The sequence below is a fragment of the Lissotriton vulgaris genome, chromosome 11, assembly GCF_964263255.1.
Source record: "Lissotriton vulgaris chromosome 11, aLisVul1.2, whole genome shotgun sequence".
In the NCBI taxonomy this organism is placed as follows: domain Eukaryota; kingdom Metazoa; phylum Chordata; class Amphibia; order Caudata; family Salamandridae; genus Lissotriton; species Lissotriton vulgaris.
In genome coordinates, this window is record NC_141699.1 from 137,202,233 (window position 1) to 137,217,952 (window position 15,720).

The window sequence follows — 15,720 nt, forward strand, 5'->3', positions numbered from 1 at the left end:
CCCATGTGCACTATCACTGAAAGGAGTAGTCACCCACCTTGTGACTGGAAAAGACTTCTTCGAATAAAAACAAAGTGCAAACATCCGGACCCAACACTTGATGGCAGACTATGTAAAACGTGTGAATCTACAGCCCTACATGCCAAGAACATATGCATACTGGGTAAGTAGCATTTTCCTTCCTGCTTAACCATCACATCTGCTCGCAGGTTGAGTGAGATTCAGACTTTCTCCCAAACCTCCCTTCCTTACTGTCCAGCCAGACAAAGTGGTCCTTCGTACTAGGTCTTCTTTTCTGCCAAAGTGGTTACTTCTTTCCACATAGGCCAGACCATCGCTTTGCCCACCTTCTTCCGGCCTCTGCACCCTTCCAAGGAGGAAGAGAGACTCCACTGTCTGGACCCAAAACGTGCGCTGTCTCCTACCTTAACCGCACTTCCGGGTGGACGATCAACTCTTTGTGGGTTATGTTAAATATATTTTATATTTTTATATATATATATATCCTTAAACCCTAAAAATACCCCGGCACCCTAAAACCTAAACCCACCCTGAACCCTAAAATTATCCCCTAAACCCCAAAACCCTATCCCACCCTGACCCCTAAAAATACCCTAGTACCCCAAAACCTAAACATACTCTGAACCCTAAAAAATACCCCCTACACCCCAAAACCCAAATATACACTTAACCCTAAAATTACCCCTGCACCCCCATAACAAATACCCCTTCACCCTATACTTACCTTAAACTTGCATATAAAAAACATGCTTTTACCATTCACAACGAATTTCGTAGTAAAAGCATGTGTGTTAAAAGCATACAAAGTGTAATGCCATGCGTTGTAATGGCATTCCGAAGTAATGGTATTTGCGTTGTCATGGTATGAGGAGTAAAAGATTTGTTGTACTTGTTGTTTACCTTCTCTTATACATTAAGATCTTCTATTCCTTGGCAAAAAAGGAACCTCCAGTAGGACTACGCGCCCACTCTACCAGGGCGACGGCAGCCACTACTGCCCTGGGACATGATGTTCCGTTGGCTAACATCAGCCTGGCGGCCACGTGGGCTTCTTTGCACATGTTCTCAAAGCATTACTGCCTGGAGAGTCAAGTCCGGAGAGACTGCTTTTTTGGCCGTTCTGTTCTCCAGGACTTCCTGGTGTGAACTTAGTCCGCACACCCACCTCCGGGGTTGGTATTGCTGGGGTATCTATTCTAAGTTAAGGAATCTTTCAGATGAACAAGTTACTTACCTTCTGTGGAGACATATGTAGTTAAAGATTCCTTACCCGCCCATCCATCCTCCCCGTTCTGCAAACTGACTTCTAGGGATAGGGCTCCCTTTCAGGGCCATAGTTGTGTGCACCAGTGGTAAGTGCCTTAAATGGACTTGCGCTTCTGGCGTGGAAGCTTCTGGCGTGGAAAGTAGTGTCAGAACTGACCAACGCCACCTACCGACATGCAGGGGTACCACTACAGAAACATTTCTCCAGAACCAGTCTGACCCCTGGGGGTAATTCTAAGGTAAGGCATCTTTAATAATGTCTCTTACAGATACATAGTTACAGAGGGTTAATAACTTGTTCTTTAATGCTTTTCCAGGCATTGTCTACTACAGTTTCCAATTACCATACCTTCACTCTTTGTAAAGTGCCTCTTGTGGAAGAAAGATTTTTCTACAGACTTTCACCAGTTGTGTGTGGCCCGTCTTCTGGCATCTCACTACTAAGCGTTTTGGGCCAAAACGTATATAAGGACCCTTAAAAACAGAAGGTGTCATGAGAGGAAAATTAGAGGGCCCTATAGTACAGGGGCACCAAGAAAATAGGTGAACTCTCTGCCATGGATCGATCCACTTTCATTGTGATTGCCACCTGTCCCATAGGATTTTCAGTGAAGGAGATCCATGCAAAAGTAAAGCAGGAAGAGGAGTAAAATAGACCTTATCAGAAGACAGAGCAACACTCAGAAAGAAGGTAAAGCTATCCTCCTCTCATCAGTGTTTCTTTTATCTTTAGGCTTTATCATCCCATCAAAAGCTTTGGTGCAGGCTCTGCTGAAGCGTCTCCAGCTGCCTCCTACACCAGCTCAAAAAACTGTGTTGGTGTCTAGACCTACATCGGTCAGTGGTTCCAAAAAGTCCTCAAGTTGTTAACAATAATTCCATCTGCAGAAGCACTTCATCAATGAGATTTAAAAAAAATAAACCTACTCATAAAAGTAGATAGAAGACCTTGTTCTCCTGTTACATCTCTGTTGGACCTGGAAAATGGTTCTCCATCAAGAATACTGCCTGTTGATGACATAATCACCAGTTCCAGGTTTGAGGCAACTGGGGTAAGACCTCCAACCCTCGGTCTAGGTCCACTCTCTCCCTGCAGCTCCGCTGTGCTGTCTCTTGCCTCCAGACCCAACCTCCTCCTTGGGAGGTTCGAGGCTGCTGCCTGCTCCTGCTGCCCACGACAACTGGGACCAGACTGCCTGCAACCACTGTAACCTTTCTCAGACGTTTTTTTTCTTAATTTTGTCCCTGTTGTGCCACTATTATTGTGCCCATCTGCGTCTTGCTCTAATTCCACCACTGTTTTAATGTTCTTGTGCCTGCCTGTTCGCCCCTGCTGGAGCAAGGTTACCGACAAGCAACTTAACTCCACCCTCACCCGAGACAACCACACCTGGGCCCCGACTCAAACGATGCAGCCAGAGAACTCCACACCTGGATCTCCAACTGCACAGACGAGCTCACCCGCTACATAAACCTGACACATCGCCCAAGAAAGCCGCGTGGTTCATCACTGCTCTCCAAGAAGCCAGGCGCACCTCCAAACGCTTGGAGAAAAACTGGAGATAACCGAAAACCACACCACCTACAAGGACTCCATGACGGACTATCACAACCAGATCAGAGCCACCAAGAGGAACTTCATCCACAACAAAATCCTGGCCAACTCCAAGGAACTTTTCAGTGTCATTCAAGAATTCACTAACCCACGCAGCGAAGCCACAGAAATCACCTCATCCCAAGACCTCTGCGACCAGCTTGGAACCTATTTCCACCTCAAGATCAAAAACCTCTACGATCACTTCATCTGCCATCCACCAGACGCCACAGACGGCCCCCGCCCCCCAGAAACACCAGCCAGCCCACCATCTCGAACTGGACACCGATCACGGCCGAAGGCTCTGCCTCGATCATGAAAAGCATCCACTCAGGCCCCCACCGACCCCTGTCCACCTCACATCTACCACCGAGACTCGGCTGCCATCGCACCCAAACTACAACTCACCTTCAACACAACTTTCAAAACAGGCACCTTCCCAGATAACTGGGAAGATGTCAGACCCCTGCTCAAAAAGGCCACAGCTCACTCCGCCGACCTCGAGAACTATTGGCCCATCTCGCTCCTCCCCTTTGCAGCCAAAGCTGCAGAGAAAACAGTCAACAGGAAACGGACATGATTCATTGAAGAAAACGCAGTCCTCTACCCGTCCCAATCTGTATTCCGAAGCAAACACACACAGAGACTGCCCTATTCGCCGCCACAGCTGCCTGAAGCTCAACGCCGAGAAGACAAAAGTCCTCGTCCTCGGTACCACCCCATCTGCAATGGGACAGCACCTGGCGGCAGACCGCCGTCGGAAGCCCACCTACCCCCTCAGACCACTCCAAGAACCTCTGCATCATACTCCACTCACCATGAACAGACAGGTCAATGCCGTCGCCTCCAGCTGGTTCAACACCCTCTTCATCCTTCGCAAAACCTTCAAGTGGATCCCCCCATGAGTCAAGGAAGACAGTCACTCACGCACTCATCACCAGCAGACTGGACCTTGGAAATGCACTCTACGCCGGCATCAACAAGTCCCTACTCTGCAAACTCCAGACAATACAGAACACCGCCGCCAGACTCATCCTTGGCATCCCCCGACACGAACACATCAGCCAACACCTACGAAGTCTCCACTGGCTCCCCTTGGAGAAAAGAGTCACTTTCAAAATCCTCACTCACCTCTACAAATGCCTACACAACATCGGACCCAAATACCTCAAAAGAATCAACTTCCACGTACCCAAAAGAAACCTCAGATCTTCCAACCTTGCACTGGCTGAAACCCCACGCATCCACAGAGCCAGAGCAGGCGGAAGATCCTTCACTCACATTGCAGCCAAGACCTGGAACGAGCTATCGTCAGACATCAGACGTGCTCCCTCCCTGAACACCTTCAGGAATACCCTGAAGACCTGGCTCTTCAGCTAAACAGATCTGTGGACCCCCCCATCAGCGCCTTGAGACCCTCACGGGTGAGTAGCGTGCTTACAATTCCCTGATCGATTGATTGATTTAGGTGCTTTCGAGCTCATTTTTCTATTGGAAACATCTCATACTGCAATGCCAGTTATAATGCCAACTTTCAGTTTCAGCCATGACCAAAGTAGCCTCTCCAAGAGTGGATGAAAAATATAGTCCTCTGAAGCAGGACCTAAAACATTATTCTGCAATAATGTCAGTAGTCCAAAAACATCATGCCTTCACACAGCAAACATTGGCCCTGCTTGATGGGAAAAACAAGCGGATGGACATGCCTGGCAATATATGTGGGACAGCATCTATAGCGCTAAAAGCAGTCTGCTCTTCAGCCCTCCTAGGAAGCTACGACCAATTGCTGTGGGAGACCACAGAGAGAGTTGCTGAAGATCTTTTGGAACAACACAACTAAGAGTTCTATAAAGAAGAAAGCATTTTTTTAATCAGGTGGTAAGTGCCACCACTGAATCAACCATGCTTTCAAGCTATAACTATGAAGGTTCCTTTTGAAGAGCCCCCTGTATGCATCTCTGAGCATTAGAACCAGATGCAGAGCCAAAAATTCTAGTTTTAATTTTTGGGGTCTTCTTTCTTAGGTCAGCATACAGAAGAGTAGATTCAGCACATGAAAAATGAGGCAGAACCATTAAAGGATGTAGGTTTGGCGCCTATGGAAACAGTCCCAGTTCCAACATAAAGATCACTGCTACAACCAGCAACAGATTTCAGTCCCCTCTAGACATGCCGATCCCTGCAGCAGCAGTAACAGCAGAGATAACTTTATCACCAAAGACTGGGCACCAGAAATAACTTGTACCAGCCTCATTCTGTCAGTTCAAAAGTACATCTGCTATTTAACAGTAGACAATAGCTCCTTCACCCCCACTCGTACTCTGTTCCAGTAGAGGATTGTAAATATTATCTTTTAAAAGACCTCCAAAACACAACAGGAGATAACTGGGTGCTAAGTATTGTGTGAGATGGCTACTTGCTTATTTTGAAAGCCCCTCCACCCTCCTTTCCATCCTGTCTGTGAGTAATAGACCTAGAAGTGCCTCCCCTTTAAAGGGAGAAAAGCGTTCATTCATCATAACCCTTAGTCTAGATTAAGAACCCAAGAGAGGAATGTAGACTCTAGATCTGTAGCTCGCCAGCTAAGGGATCAGTATAGAGCAGTACTGCATTGTAACACTGCACCAGATCTTGCTTCATCTTAGGAAATGGGATTGAATGTTGTGCAGTCTGCTTGCATGATGCATCTTTCCTCGTTCTGATGGCTACTAAGGTCAGGAATGTCTGAGGCATGTGTGGCTCTAGATAAACATGCATAACATAAGTCTGCCATCTAGTCTTTAGCCCAGATGTGTGCAAGTTGTTTTTCTTTGTAGAAAGTATTTTGAGTCACAATTCCGCAGAGAGCTTAAGACCTGGCTCTTCTCTCAATAATACCTGCGATGTGCCAACCACTGCTTCTTTGGTGCCGGGAGACCCCTTGTGGGTAGCTGTGCGCCCTATAAATTTAAATACAAATACAAGGTAGTGTGACTTTCTGCTGGCAACGCTCATGATCATCAACTCTGTTAGATTGTTTTCTTCCAACGTTGGTTTCGGACTTGTTCTCATCTGCTCCAGTTCAAGACCGTCCTGCTATAGCGTTCTCGGTCTATGCCTACTTCTCTTTGGTATTGTTTTCAATCGTGGTCCTCTTTTACTCCCTGTTGATCGGGTCGATGACCACTTCATTGGGGCGACTCACATCGACCGCAGCCGTTCGTGGGCCTACGCCCTCCGGAGCACTGTTGTCAACATTAGGCTTTTAAACCAAATCATGTCCACTCGTGCCGGAACAGAAGCCTTTTAGTTTTTGTTTTCTGTTGCACAAAGTTTCCCCGCACTGACCTTCACACAGTGTGTCCTCAGGTGCCTCTCCCCCACGCACGGCCTGCCGCTCCAGGACTTTCTGGTGTGATTATTGGTTCGCAGACCCACCACCGGGGTTGGTATTGCTGGGTATCTATTCTAAGGTAAGGACTCTATCACTAACGTGTCTCTTTCAGATGCACAAGTTACTACTTGTGTAACGATATATCTGTAAGAGACATTAGTTAGTGATAGATTGCTTACCGACCCACCCATCCTCCCCGTCCTGTGAACCGATATCTAGGGTTAAGGTCATCCCCTTTCAGGGCCCTAGTTTCAAGGCATCAGTGTTGGTTTTTAGCATAGCTCTGCGTTTCTGGCGCGGAAAAGCTGTGTCTAAGAACTGACGTGAGCACGGGGAGGCGGCGTCTAAGTACGCCGACAATGTAATCACGACGCAGACGACTGATGTGGCGCCGCAGACGACGCCTACCGACGCGCAAGGGTGCTGCTATGCAAAAATTTCCGGATCCAGTCTGACGCCTGGGGATATTCTAAGGTAAGGAATCTATCACTAACTAATGTCTCTTACAGATATAGCATTACACAAGTAGTAACTTGTGTGTCTGGACTACGGGAACGTTACGCGGGTACCACAGCCAAACTACAGAAAAGACTCCAACGCATGCAAAACGCCTCCACACAACTCATCCTGGACATCCCCCGTCACAGCCGCATCTCTGCCCACCTGAGACCTGCACTTGCTCCCCGTCAGCAAGAGAATCACATTCAGGCTGCTCATCCACGCACACAAGGCTCTTCATGACATGGGCCCCAAATACCTCAACAACCGCCTCACGTTCTACACACCCACCCGCCAACTCCGATCCACCAGTCTCGCCTTCGGCACCGTCCCAAGGATTTGCAGAACCACCATCGGGGGAAGATCTTTCTCCTACCTGGCGGCCAAGACGTGGAACTCCCTCCCCACCCACCTACAGCTGACCCAGGACCATCTCACCTTCAGGAAGCAGCTCAAGACGTGGCTGTTCGAGCAAGCGCCGATCTGGAAAAAGTGGTACCCTTAGTCAATTTTTGACTAAACTTTTTCGATCTTTTTGATCTGTTTTTCGAGTCGTACGACTCAGTCTGTGCCGGTAGGGATGCCCGGGTTCTAACCCCGTGCCGACTGCATCCAACTGATGTTGTTTACCGACCACCATCGCCGGTGCCTGCATTGCTTGGGGCCCGACCATGATGACAAGTCGTGCCCCGACTGCCGGGCCTTGACGTCGAAGGCTAGGCGGGAGCGGTTCTCTAAGTGCCTCGAGCTCCGGCAGTCGGCCCGCACCGATCAAGGTCCCGGTCCGGGGGGAGGTCGAGGGACAGGGCCGGAGTCGTCGCAGCTCGGCGAGTCGACACCACTCGTCTGGCTCCAAGTCCTCAGGTAAGAGGCACAAGTAGTCGAAGAGGCGACACCGCTCTTCTGACTCCCTCGCCTGGGACGCGGCCGGGGGTTTGGGCGACACCGCCCACGCGGCTCCACTGGAGCCACAGTCGTTGCAGCCTGCTCCATACCCACCGGTCCCTGGGCAGAACGCGACGCCAGACTGGATCGATGCCTTCCTCATGGCCATGAGGTCGCTCACTCCTCCGTCTGGTTCCGCAGCGCCTTCGGGCCCCGCGGTCCCGACTGGGAGCCCAAGCGGGCCGGGTGTTTCGGCCCCGGCGACTTCGGTCCCGACGCCGCAGGGCCCCACTGGATCCGGATCGCCGCCGGTTGACCTTACGACCCTGCTGGGTCGGCCCCTAGGGTGTCGCTCCCGACATAGTCCACGGTCCTCGCCCCCCAATCCGGTTCTGACGTCGGAGCAGCGTCACTCGCCGCCGAATTAGACGTTGAGAGAAGAATATTTCTTCTATGATCCGGCCCCATCATTTGAACCGGAGTACCAGGAGATGGGAGACGAGGAGGATTGGGAGGGGTCTTTCTGAAGTCCTTCTGTTCCTTCCTTCTTTCTTTGGCCCAGCAGGGCTCTGCTCTGGGCACTATCAAAGGTTATCTTTCAGCCGTCTCCGCCTTTCTGCGGCTCTCTGATCAGCCTTCTCTTTTTAAGTCCCCGGTTGTTAACCGTTTTCTGGAAGGCATTACGCACACGTTCCCTCCTGTGCCGTTAATCATGGCTCAATGGGACTTAAAACTTGTCTTGACGTTTCTGATGTGCGCTCCCTTCGAGCACCTTCATAACTGTCCTTTGCGTCTTCTCACCTTAAAGACAACTTTTCTGGTGGCTATCACCTCTGCTTGAAGAGTTAGTGAACTCCAGGCTCTTTCTTCTAAACCTCCTTTCCTTTCTGTTCATCCGACAAAGGTGGTTCCGAGGACCCGGCCTTCTTTTTTGCCAGAGGTTGTCACGCCCTTCCACATCGGGCAGACCATCACTTTGCCCACCTTCTTTCCACCTCCGCATACTTCCACAGAGGAAGAGAGGCTTCACCGTCTGGACCCAAAATGTGCGCTCTCCTATCTGAGCCGCACGCTTCAGTTCCGGGTGGATGACCAGCTCTTTGGTGGCTACGTGGGCGCCAAGAAAGGTCGGGCTGTGCACAAACGGACCATCTCTCAGTGGGTCGTTCTCTGCATCAAGGCCTGTTACTCGATGGCTAAGAAGCAGCCTCCTGTGGGTCTGCGTGCCCATTCCACAAGGGCAACAGCAGCCACTACTGCCTTGGGAGGCGGCATTCCCTTGCTGGACATTTGGCATGCAGCTACGTATGCCTCGTTCCACATGTTTACCAAGCATTACTGCCTTGGCAGTCAAGTCCAGAAAGACGGCTTCTTTGGTGGTTCTGTTCTCCATGACTTTCTGGTGTAAGCTTCTTCGCAGACCCACAACCGGGGTTGGTATTGCTGGGGTATCTATTCTAAGGTAAGGAATCTATCACTAACATGTCTCTTTCAGATGCACAAGTTACTACTTGTGTAACGATATATCTGTTAGAGACATTAGTTAATGATAGATTCCTTACCGCCCCACCCACCCTACCTGTTCTGCGAACCGATTACTAGGGTTAAGGACGTCCCTTTCAGGGCCCTAGTTTCATGGCACCAGTAGTCAGTTTCTTGCATGGCTCTGCGTTCATGGTGCAGAAAGTCATGCACAGAACTGACGTCAGCGTGCATGGGTGGCACCTAAGTAGTCTCCGTGATGTCATCTCGGCGCATACGCCAGTGATGGACGCGGAGCCGCACGACGCCACCTACTGACACGCCAGGGTACTGCTAAGCAAAACTTTCCTGATCCAGTCTGACCCCTGGGGATATTCTAAGGTAAGGAAGCTATAACTAACTAATGTCTCTTACAGATATAGCGTTACACAAGTAGTAACTTGTGCTTCCAATCTTCCCCCTATCTCGACGACTGGTTGTTGAAGACGGGCTCATCCCAGGCAGTCGTCTCCCATCTCCAGACAATGTTGAACCTCTTGCATTCGCTGGGGCTCGCTATCAACGTGCCAAAATCACACCTGACTTCCCGTCAGACACTCCCCTTCATCGGAGTAGTTCTGGACATGATGCAGTTTAGGGCTTATCCTCCCAAGTGGTGACTCTGGGATATTCGGGCTATGATACCAATATTTCATCCTCTATCCTGGATTTCGGTTAGAATGATTCTGAGGCCACTGGGCCTCATGGCCTCTTGTATCCTTCTCGGGGACCATGCCAGATGGCACATGCGGGCTCTGCGATGGAACCTGAAGTTCCAATGGGCACAGCATTGGGGAAATCACACCGACCTGGTCCAGATCTCGGAGGGTACTGCGAAAGACCTGCAGTGGTGGCTATCAAACCGAAGTTGGGTCCGAGGCAGACCCCTCTCCCTTCCAGACCTCACTGTAGTGACTGATTCAAATCTGGCATTTGAGTACCGTATAATACATCTAGATGTTCACAAATCAATTTTGGCATTGATGAAATTGCTGTTACATAGGGTGATAATTTTCATGTGATTTTCCACAATCATCATCCATCTTTTGTCCAAATTTGTTAGATGTCAACATTTTTATTCTTGCAGTTGGTAGTCTATGACATGCCAAGGTGTGACTTGTGATATAATCCCAAGTTCTTTGTTGACTACCAGTATGACTCATTAGTTCAAGAAACAGTGGGATGTTGGGCACTAGAGGGAAGATTATGATTGTGTATCCACGTAAAGATCACATCAGTTTTGTTCTTGTGCCAATTTGAGGTAGTTTTAGCACATCGTTGCCTATAATATGGGTGATAAAGAATTTCCCTGGTGGCTTTCTGATCTTCACTAAGATGTTGCTGCTGTAAGTAACGTGTGAGAAGATTTTGAAATTGTTTCAAGCACAGTGGGGACATCCTGCATAGGCAGATATAATTAACACAATGGGAACCCTTTGAGAATGTCACACAAAGCTTGTTAATGCTTCAGGCCTAAAATACCCTTGTTGTGTCTGAGCAAATATTTTAACCAGGTGAGTGTCTTCTCAGTTGCACTAATAATTGAAGTCTTGACAGGATGGTTTGGCACTGAATCGTTGCTATATTGGATGTGGCTGAAAAAACAGCATTTTAGTTTAGTAGTAGTGGGCAGGACATTGCATCAAGTATTTTTGTTTATTATGAAGAGGAGTTAAACATTTGGTGTGTGGTTTACTTATGTTTGCTCACTTTAAATTCACCTTTAATTAAAACTGGTAATGTTAATTCTATTTATTTAAACTACACTAACAATAACTGGTTTGCATGCTTTAAAGTCTTGTTGGTTTGTAACACTTGAAAATACTGATGCTGTTGTTCAAATTACTGTTAATTTTTTGCTGTTTCTGATTCAAATGGTTGACTTGTTGATTTGATTTTCAAAGGTGCTACTTAACCTGCTGAACAATCCTTTAAGCTAAATTACTGACAGCTTACACCATGTTCAGTGCTTTACATAGGTTTGTTTCTGTCATGCTTCTAACAACTATGTCATTTTTCTTTTTATAGTATGGGAGAAATGCTTTGGAAATAGTGATGAAATCGATAGTAAATCTTGACGTTCCACTAGTATCCCCCTCTGCAGACTATCCAGGCGACTTCTTTAAAGGTAATAAGTTATTTGATTAAAGTGAACTATTTCTTAGCATTGTGACCTGGCTACACATGTAGGTTCCAGTCAGCTCTTCCATGTTCTGGACACCCTGAATATTATTAACGACATTGACCTGTTATTTGTGAAAGATAAGCACTTCCAGATTTTGCGATAATGAAAACGAGATCAGAGAGGTGAAGTAGTTTGTTTGTGCTTATGCAGTTTTCGAGCAGTAAATCCTTTTATAAAAGTATGTTCAAACCATACTACTCTAGCAGCCAAGGCAGCTTTTCTAATAAAGACTATATCATCCTCCAACTCAACTTGGGGGTTGCCCTCTTGGCAAACTAAGCAGGTCCCAGTCCTCAAATAAAATCTTTACAATATTTCTGGGATGAATCAGGTCATTTTTTGTTCAAATAATTTCCTTTTTTCACAAACCTATTGCTAGCATCTGCACTTTGACTTTTCTATTTCTAAGATGAACATTTTTTTCTAATTGTTTTGGAAGAAGTACACGCTATTCTGGGTAAAATCGAATCAGGTTCTTCTGAGGACTCCTGTCCTGTATATACTCTGTGGAACCACACCACAAAAGTAATTCCCCACCATTTGCATAACTAAATTTCTTGTATCAGGAACCAGAGTTGTAACTTGAAAAAAGGAAACATTGAACCTTTTCCTAGAAGGCCAGTGCAGAGCATTTTAAATTACAGGCTATTTAAGGTAGTATGATAGAGACTTCTAACAATAGATTCCTCACCTTTTTGAATATTCTCCAGGCATCAGATCGGGTCTGTAAACTTTTCCAGCAGCAGCTCTGCCAGCGGTAGCGCCGTGCAGCACACTGAAGCGATCCGACTTTGAAAACGGCTTGCATAGTCTGTATGAGAACCACTCCTGCGAACATTTCCCCATAGACACCAGAGCAAAACCCTTTGATACATCTGGCCCTTAGTGCCCATTGTGGTCTCACATTCTGTACCTCTACGGCCAAAGCTTCACTTGGTTTCCATCGAACCACAACCTGTTCTTAACATTCCCCCTCCATAAGGAATATCCCACACTTCATTCCTAGTTTGGGGCAGAGTCCTACAAAGATTATGACCCAGGTGGCAAAATTAGACCACCTTTCCACAAAGAGAATTTGTATGACCATCTCCTGCTTCTGGATTGTTTCTACCCCCTGATATTGCCAGTAAGGAGAGTGCTTCCTTTATGGGGGTAATACGGAGGCAGGCTGAAATTCTCAAACTCAAATCCCCTACTTAAAGGTTAAAAACAATATTTTGACTTACGTTCTCCAGACCGGGCAGGCCAATACTGAGCCACTACTGAGCCACTAACCTCTTTTAACAAGGCACTCATTGAGATTGTTTGGGACCTGGTCCAAACATTTCCCTACTCACTCAGTAAATAGTCAAATTGCAAGATGCATCCTCTTAGAGCTTTGTGGTGCAGACATCCACTAGTCAGACAAACTCAAATACTTTTCTGACTACACCCCCATATATAGTGTCCAATAGAGTGGCTACCCCTAGGAATAGTATATATCTTTCCAGTAGTTTGGCCCCCAGGTATTTCAAAGCCAGTTGTCTGTTGGGTCGCTATTCCCATACTCTGAGATTCAGTGGCGCAAGTCCTCCCAGATGTCCCAGAAGACCTTTGACCTGTCCTAATCCAAGCTGTACAAGATGGGCTTAATGTGGCCAATTACCTGTTTCGGTGGGGCCTAGACACCGACAATTCCAGAGGGCCAGCCATTAACACCAGTAGCACCAGTGTTGCCACGACAAGCTGCAGTCAACAGGTTTTTCAGGCAATATTCAGTTGCTCCTAATGGACATGCCCTTTGACTGGATTTGCCTTTTTTGGGGAGGAGACAGATTCCTCTCTGGAGTGGTTAAAAAAGAGCAGGGTCACAGCACAGTCCCTGGGTTATTTGCCCTGCTAACCATGTTAGCGCTACCATTCCTATCACGGTTTTGGATGATGCACCCCATACAGTCAGCTGCTTCAGCCTCAAGAACGTGGTCAGCAATGCGGAGGCTGTGGCACCTACCTACACTGTGGCTATTACATCAAATGGGTGGGTCCTGCAGCTTGTTAAGAAGGGATGCACCCTACCCTTTAAAGCCACTCCGCTGACTCTGTAACAATTCTCTGAGGACCATCTGTCCATCTTACAACTGGGAGTGCAAGCCCTTTTGCCAAAGAAGGACAGGAGGCCTTCTTCCTATTTGCTCACCTTGGCCCAGGTCTGCCCTTGACCCTGGAGCCTGGTTGGTGGCTTCGTATCTGCATGACTCTTATTTCCATATTCCAGTCCTGCAGGCCATCGGTGCTACCTCTGTGGTTCATGGTGGGAGAGGAGCATTTTCAGTTTGCTGTGATCCCCTTCTGTGAACACCCAAGGAGCACTGGTGAGACCAAAGTGATGGCGGTGGTAGTAGCACCTCTTAGGAGATCAGGGGTCCAGTCTTCCCCTTACCTTGATGACTGGCTGTTAAAGGTGGGCTTGACCCAGGGAGTCTTCAACCATCTCCAGACTATGGAAAACCTCCTATCATCTTTATGGTTCACTATGAACATGCCAAAGTCGCACCTGGCACCTTTTCAGAAGCTTCCCTTCATCAGAGCCATTCTGGACATGGCTTGGTTTCGTTTCTTTTCCCTGGAAAGAAGAGTTTTGGAAATTCAGGCTATTTACCGATCTTTCAACCTCTGTCCTGAATTTCATTGAGGTCGACTCTGAGGCTGCTGAGATTAATGACCTTCATCCTTCTGTTCATACACGCCAGGTGGCACATGGTGGCTCTGCAGTGAGATCGGAAGTCTCAGTGGCCCTAGCATTGAGAGGACCTCTTCGATCATGTTTAGATTTCGGAGGGGACTACAAAAGGCCGGCAGTGGTGGTTACTGGACCCCGCAATTGGATCAGCAGCAGACCCCTCTTCCTACCCCACTCAGATCGGAGCGTGGCGACCGATACATCATTCCTGGGTTAGAGGCGGCCACATGGGAGAGGTGATGATCAGAGGCCTTTAGTATCCAGCGTAGTCCCTACTCCATATCAAGCTCTTGGAGCTGAGGGCCACTCTTTGGATTTGAAAGCCTTCTTTCCATCGTTCAGGAAGAGGCTGCTGCAGGGTTTTACGGACAACACTACTGCCATGTGGTATTACCAGGACACCTCCCGGTAACAGTGCGCTCTATAAATGTGAAAAATAAATAAATAAATTACAACAAATAGGGCAAGGTGGGACGTCACAAGCCCTGTACAAGGATTAGGCGCTGCACCTCTGGAAATGACTGGGCCAAGAAGGCATTTTTCTAGTTTCAAACCAACCGGAAAGGATCTTTGAACGCAAATTCAAACAAACTCAGCCATCAATGCCTAGCTGGTTACAAATGGCAATTGTACCAGAAGTGGTGCAAGGTCTCTTCTGCCAATGGGTTGAGCCTTGGCTGAATCTGTTCACCACAGCAATGTCAGCAAATCAGAATGTTGGAGATTCCAAAGTGTCCTTGCTCGAGAGACCAGTTCCACCTAGAGTGGAACATGGGAATCCTGTATGACTTCAGCCAATACTACTTCTGTCCTGAGTTCTCAAGATCAGAGCCAACCGGGCCCAAGTCTTTCTATTGGCCCCAAATTGGGCATGGAGAGTATGGTATCTAGTGCTTCTGAGCATCTGTCCTCCAATCAGGCTGCCCCTGTGGGAGAATCTACTGTTGCAGCCACAGGGTAGGGTTCTGCACCCGGCCTTCGTAATCTGCACCTTCATACTTGAAGATGAAGCTGCAACAGCTAAACACTTTTGACCTTCCTCCGGAGTTGGTCATCTTGGCAGCCAGACATTCCTTGACGAAAACTATATAGGGTAGTTGTTGGGATAAATTAGTGGCTTAGTGCAGCAAGCAGCAGATCTACCCTCACCAGGCAAAGTTATCTGAAGTTTTCTTGTTTGTTTAGTTCTTTGTCCTGCAAGGCTTTGCTCTGGGCATAGGTAAAGGGTAACTTTGGCCTTTTTGCGTTTGCCGGATCAGCCTTAGTTTAAGTCACCAGTTATGATGCATATTTGTGAAAGGCCTGCAACATGTATCCTCCTTCTCCTTTTGCAATGATACAGTGGAAACGTAACTTGGCCTCACATATTTTATGTACTCTCCAATTGAACCGCTTCAGTTTCCCTTGCAGCTTTTCACTCTGAAGATAGTTTTCCTCCTCACCATAACATCTGCGCTGTGTTCAAGTGAACTGCAAGCACTATCAACCTGTCAAACACCACCTTCTTCCCAGACAAACTGGTTCTGCGGATATGAGCATCCTTCCGACCGAAAGTCACAGCACTGTTCCACTTCAGTCAAACAATCACCCTGCTGACATTCTGTGCTACACCTAATTCCTCTGAGGAGAGATTCCATAATTTGGACCCTAACAGAGCA

General features: G+C 47.7%; 1 protein-coding gene across 1 annotated transcript in view; it reads left to right on the forward strand.

The window, feature by feature from the left end:
• SBNO1 (strawberry notch homolog 1) overlaps window positions 1-15,720 on the forward strand; it is a 946,695-nt gene that overhangs the window by 683,043 nt on the left and 247,932 nt on the right. The window contains exon 19 of the mRNA XM_086942451.1: window positions 11,187-11,286. Within this exon, the coding sequence (XP_086798577.1) occupies window positions 11,187-11,286 (100 nt within the window). The remainder of the gene's footprint in view (window positions 1-11,186; window positions 11,287-15,720) is intronic.